Source organism: Rissa tridactyla, chromosome 22, assembly GCF_028500815.1.
Source record: "Rissa tridactyla isolate bRisTri1 chromosome 22, bRisTri1.patW.cur.20221130, whole genome shotgun sequence".
Lineage (NCBI taxonomy): Eukaryota > Metazoa > Chordata > Aves > Charadriiformes > Laridae > Rissa > Rissa tridactyla.
Window position 1 is genome coordinate 2992935 of NC_071487.1, and position 6020 is coordinate 2998954.

The 6020-nt window shown below is 72.0% G+C and overlaps 1 protein-coding gene across 1 annotated transcript; it reads left to right on the forward strand.

Annotated features, from left to right (window-relative positions):
- Positions 1-1952: 1952 nt before the first annotated feature.
- Positions 1953-5470, forward strand: PLPPR3 (phospholipid phosphatase related 3). The gene is given in 18 exon segments (XM_054182136.1): positions 1953-2184; positions 2386-2571; positions 2854-2902; positions 2905-2966; positions 2968-2986; positions 3211-3323; positions 3326-3408; positions 3496-3553; positions 3855-3900; positions 3903-4027; positions 4126-4290; positions 4292-4443; positions 4445-4597; positions 4599-4656; positions 4658-4940; positions 4943-5061; positions 5064-5260; positions 5262-5470. Coding segments are annotated over 18 exon segments (2079 nt in total). The 5' UTR covers positions 1953-2109; the 3' UTR covers positions 5398-5470.
- Positions 5471-6020: the final 550 nt, after the last annotated feature.

Below are 6020 nucleotides of genomic sequence, written 5' to 3' on the forward strand. Positions count from 1 at the left end.
CCACCAGTCCTTGGCGCTGGGGCCGGGTCGGGGTGCCCGGGGACCTGGGGGTCCCTCTGCGGGGGTGGTCGGGCCTCCCGCTGTCCCCCATGAGTGGGGCAGCACATGGCGAGAGGGCTGGGGCCATGCGGCCCGTGGGGGGGGACGCGACGCGGCCTCCGGAGGTGGCCGAGTCTGCTCAAACCGGGGATTTTCGTGGGAGAGCGGCTTAATCGGGGCTTCCAGGGATTCGGGATTTAGACGTTAAATGCGCCGGCAGATTTCTGCCCACTTAGGGCCAAAAATGGACGAGGGCAACGTGTGGCGGCTGGTGCCGCGGTGTGGGCTGCGCTGAACCGGACCGTGAGCTGGGGGGTGGGGGGTGCTGCAGGGGGACGAATTGTGGGGTGTAGGGCACGGGAACAGGGTACGGAGCAGGGCTCGGTTGGGAATGGGACCCACTGCGAGCGTGGGGCAGCAACGGCAGGGGAGGACAGGGCTGGGGATCTCGACCTCGTCCGAGAGGTGCTGGTGGTCCCGGGGGGGGGGGCAGAGAGTCACACCCGCTCCCCCAGCCCTGAATTCGGGGTGACTGGAGGCTCCAGCTGAGGGTGGCCTTGGGCTCCATCCATGATGCTTCTCTGCCGGCAACCGGCATCACCAGCGTGGGGACAGGGTCCCCTCCCCCCGAGTCACCCCTGAGGTGCCTGGGACAGGGGTGCTGGGGGGCTGGCGGGGCTCTGGGGGGGGGGGGGGAGGGGGCGTTTGGGGGGTGACACACCCCCATGCTGCGGGAGCCCCAGTTTGGCAGCCCTCGGGTCACCCCGGCCCCGGGGCGGGGGAGGGAGGGGGCTCCGCGGGGCAGAAGGGTCCCTGGGGAGGGGGGGGAACCCCCCCAGCCCCCAGCACATGGGGGGAAAGCGCTGATCCGGGCGAGGCCGAGCCCCGGTGGGGTCCCCCCCCGGGTGCCAGCTGCAGAGCCCGGGGTGCAGCGCAGCTTAGGGGGGGGGTCCTGCTCGCAGCCCCCGACCCCGCCCGGTCCTTTGTCTCGCCCCAGACCCTCCCCAGACCCCCCGTCCCCGGGGCCCCGCGGGGGGCTCAGCGTCCCGGGAGGGCCGGGAGCGGCGGGGCGGGGCGGGGGCGGCGGGGGGGAGGCGGTGGCGGAGGAGGAGGAAGAGGAGGAGGAGGAGGAGGAGGAGGTGGCGGGGGCGGAGGGAAGCCGCCGCTCCCCGCGCTCCGCCGAGGCAGGAGCATCCCGGCTCCCGGGGAGCCCCGCGGCCGCCGCCCCCCCCCCGCCCGCCCCCCCGGCCCCCCCGGGCGGCCGCAGCAGAGGTGAGTGGGGGGCGGGCGGCCGCGGGCAGCACAAAGGGCCGCTTCCCGACCCCCCCCCGCCCCCCCCCCCCCCCACTCCCGCCCTCCCCGGGCCCGACCCCCGCCCCGCGGCTGCGGCACGGCCGGGAGCGCCCCCCCTCGCCCCCGTGCTGTGCCCCTTGCTGCCCCCCCCGTTAGTACCCCCCCCGGTAATACGTCCCCGTTATTCATCCCCCGTTATTGCCCCCCTCCCCCCTCTATTGTGCCCCCCCGCTATTGCCCCCCCGGTCCTCCATCTCCGTTAATCTCCCCCCCCCCTTCTCTTTTTGCAGCCGGGGCTCGGTAGCAGTTTCGGGGGGGTTGGGCCGGGGGGGTGCGCGGGGACCCCCATCCTCGGCTGGGCTCTGCGGGGGGCACACCCCCCTCCCCACGCCCTCCGCAGCAGCCTCGCCGCCTGTCGCGGTAGCGGCCAGCCTGTCGCGACAGCCGAGCCTCCGCCCCCACCTGTGGTCACAGCCCCCCGGCTCGGCCGGACCCCCACCACCACCCCGGGGTGCTGGGGGTCCCCTGGGGGGGAGCGGGGGACGGGCCCGGCCCGGTTCGCCCCGCGGTGATGCCCGGGGTGGTCCCGGCGGAAGGCAGCCCCCCGGTACTGGCGGCATCCCCCTGGTGAGCGGCTGCAGGGGGGCAGCGGGGCGAGCTGGGGGGGCTGGCCCGCCCCGCCCCGTAGGGCTGAGAGCTGGGGGGGGTGTGACGCTGCTGCCCCACGGCAGGGGCGGAGGCGCAGCCCGGCGGGACCCCGGCACCAGCCCCAGGACCATGATCCCCCCCAAGGAGAAGGCCAGGGCTCCCAAGGACAGCATGACGCTCCTGCCCTGCTTCTACTTCGTGGAGGTGGGTGTGGGGGGGTGGGGTGTGGGGGGGGCTGAGCCGGGGGGTCCTGCCCCAAGCCCTGGTCTTACCCCCCCCAGACCCTGGTCCTTGCCCTGGCGTAGAGGGTCTGGGGGCTTTGCCCTTCCCGGCGGGCTCCGCGATGCCGGTGCCCATCATTTTGGGGGTGGCACGGTGGTCGCCACGCTCTTGCCGCCCCCCCAGCTGCCCATCGTGGCCTCCTCCATCGTGACGCTCTACTTCCTGGAGCTGACAGACCTCTTCAAGCCGGCCAAGGTGGGCTTCCAGTGCTACGACCGGGCGCTTTCCATGCCCTACGTGGAGACCAACGAGGAGCTCATCCCGCTGCTGATGCTGCTCAGCCTGGCCTTCGCCGCACCCGCCGCCTCGGTGCGTCCCGGGGCTCGTCCCGCTGAAGGGGTGGGGGGGGCGCTGAGGATGGAGCCGGCCCGGCGGCAGAGCCAGGGCTTGGCATCCCGGTGCCAGCAGCACCAGGGGACCGGTGCGGGGAGCCTGGAGGTGCCCTGCATCCGCGTGGTGGCACCACCGACGTCAACACACACACACACACCCCGGGGCAGCACTCCCTGAGCCCCCGGTTTCACACACACACCCCCACACCCCCACACCCACCCCGGGGCAGCACCCCCTGAGCCCCCGGTTTCTCCCCAGATCATGGTCGGGGAGGGCATCGTGTACTGCCTGCAGTCCCGGGCTGAAGGGACGCGCCGGAGCCGAGGGCAGCATTAAACGCCGGCGGCTGCAACTTCAACTCCTTCCTGCGCCCGCACCGTAAGGTTTGTGGGTACGTTGTGCCGCAGCCCGAGCAGGAGCTTTGCCTGCGGGGGGGGGCTGATCCAAGGGTCTCGGGGATGGAGGGGACGCGGGGACACCCGGGATGCGATAGCGGGAATGAACGTCCCCACCCAGACACCGCACTGGACCCTTCCCGGTGCCTGTGGGTGCCCTGGGGCTGGGTGCCCGGCGTGGGACAGGGGTGACCCGTCACCCTGCTCCTGCCACCCCCAGGCGTTCACGTGTTCGGGCTCTGTGCCACGGCTCTGGTGACGGACGTGATCCAACTGGCCACCGGCTACCACGCGCCCTTCTTCCTGACCGTCTGCAAGCCCAACTACACGCTTGCTTGGGCACCCCCTGCGACGCCAACCCCTACATCACCCAGGACATCTGCTCGGGGACGGACAAGCACGCCATCCTCTCCGCCAGGTACGTGCCGGGGGGGTGTGTGTGTGACCCGCGCCACGATGCCAACCCCGTCACCCTGTCCCGACCGTGCCCCCGTCTCCCCCGCAGGAAGACGTTCCCGTCCCAGCACGCCACGCTCTCGGCTTTCGCTGCCGTCTACGTGTCGGTGAGTTTCCCGGCACCGCTTGGCTCTCGGCCCCGTGTGTGCCAGCTCCGGGGCTCCGTGCCACCGGGCGGCAGCGTCCCTCTGCTGTCTGCACCCCCTCCCGTGCACGGACGAGCTCTGCCGGACACACGCGTCGAGGCGCGGTGCCTGCACACCCGTGTGCTCACCCACGTGCACGCACCCCCGGGCTCTCCGACATGGCCGGGGGCTGGGCAGGGGGGAGGCTGCGGTGCCCGCGGTGGCAGCAGGTGCCACCAGCTGCGACTAACAGCCTGTCCCTGCCCCATCGTCCCGCCGCCAGATGTATTTCAACTCCATCATCTCGGACAGCACCAAACTCCTCAAGCCATCCTGGTCTTCGCCTTTGCCATCGCCGCCGGCGTCTGCGGCCTGACCCAGATCACCCAGTACCGCAGCCACCCAGCCGACGTCTACGTGGGCTTCCTGATCGGCTCCGGCATCGCCGCCTACCTGGTGGGTGCCGGTCCCTGCCCTCGGGGCAGCGGCGGGGTCTCGGGAGGGAAGGGCGGTGGGCGCAGAGCCGTGCTGACCCCACGCTCCCCCTCCCGCAGGCTTACCACGCCGTTGGCAACTTCCGTGCCCCGATGGAGAGGGTGCCGGCGCCGGCGCCGGCCAAGGACGCGCTGCGGGCACTGACGCAGCGGGGCCACGACTCCGTCTACCACCAGAACAAGTCGGTGAGCACCGACGAGCTGAACCCGCAGACGCGGCTGGAGGAGGGTGGCGCGGCCGGTGCCGCGGGAGAAGAACTCCCTGGGCAGCCTGAAGCGGGCCAGCGTGGACGTGGACCTGCTGGCCCCCCGCAGCCCCATGGGCAAGGAGAACATGGTGACCTTCAGCAACACCCTGCCCCGCGTCAACACCCCTCCATGGACGACCCGCGCGGCGGCACATGACCATCCACGTCCCCGTGGACGCCTCCCGCTCCAAGCAGCTCATCACCGAGTGGAAGCAGAAGTCGCTGGAGGGCCGGAGCATGACGCTGGCGGAGGAGGCAGCGGCGGCACACGGCGGGGCGGGGGCCGGGGGATGCCGGCGAGGACGTGCCCCCCTCTCTCTACCCTACGGTGCAAGCGCGCTCGGCTGAGCGGGCGGGCCATGGGGCCCCGCGTCCTCATCCAGCCGCGGCCGGGCGCCTCGCAGCTGGTGCACATCCCCGAAGAGAGCCAGGCGGGCGCCGGCGCCCCGGCCGGCAGCGGGGCGGCCGTGCGGGCCAAGTGGGTGATGGTGGCGGAGAAGGGGGGGGCGCAGCGGGTGGCCAACCCCCCGCGTCTGATGCAGGTCATCGCCATGTCCAAGCAGCAGAGCATGGTCTCCGTCACCCCCAAGCACTCGGAGACCTCCTCGTCCTCCACCAGCTCCGACTCTTCCAGTACCGCTCGCCCTCGGAGCGAGACAGCTCCAGCATCATCACCATCGACGCCCACGCCCCCCACCACCCCGTCGTCCATCTCTCTGCGGGCAACGGGCCCTGGGAGTGGAAATCGGGGCCGAAGGGGCCGGAGGGGCGGATGCCTACGAGCTGGGCGAGATGGGGAAGGATTTCCGCGGCTTCCGCCCGGCCAAGAGCGCCGGCGTCTCCCCCGGCTCCTCCGTCAGCGACATGGAGCAGGACGAGCCGCGTTACGGCAGCCTGGCCGCCATCCCGGGGGCGGTGGGGGGCGGAGGTGAGCGGGGGGGACCCCCCCGCCGAGGGGCTGCTGGGCACGGCCAGCCGGGAGTCCACGCTGCGGAGGAAGCCGGCCGAGAGGGACGGGCAGGGGGACAGCGAGGTGGACCACTACTACAAGAAAATGCAAGCCAGCCGCAGGTTTAAGGACTGAGCCCCCAGTTGCCTCCCCTGCGCCCGGCCCCCAGCTCGGGGGGCTGGAGTGGGGAGGGGGACACAACGCCAGGGTCCCCTCTCTGCTGGGGTGCGGGGGGGGGCGGGTGGGGGGGGGCACCAGGGCGCGGCTCTTTGGCATTGGGGCGACCGAGCGGCACGAGGACGTGGCAGAACACGGTCACACCGGACACGGAGCCAGTCGAAACTTGTGGGAGACACCCCCTCCCCGATGCAGGACCCCCGCTCCTGCCAGGGCAGCTCAGGGGGGGCTCAGGGGGCTCTGCCAACCCCCCCCCCCAATCCCATGGGGCCGGGCAGCTCCAAGCACTTTTGACTTTCTTTTTCTCTCTAACATAGGTGCTGACATTTCTGAGGGGTTAATTTATTACGGCTCTGGAATTGTACATCTTGGGGCGGGGGGGGGGGGGAGGGGAAGCAAATGGTGCTGAAGGGGGCTTGGGGGGGGGGGGGGGGGGGGTTGGATCGAGGGGTCCTGGGTGGGAAGGGGGGGGGGAGCTGCTATGGGGCAGTGGGTCCCAGCTTGTGTGGGGATTTATGGATGTGGGGAGGAGGTCCTTGCAGACACCCCCCCCCCCCCCATCCTACACCGCTGGTCTGTGT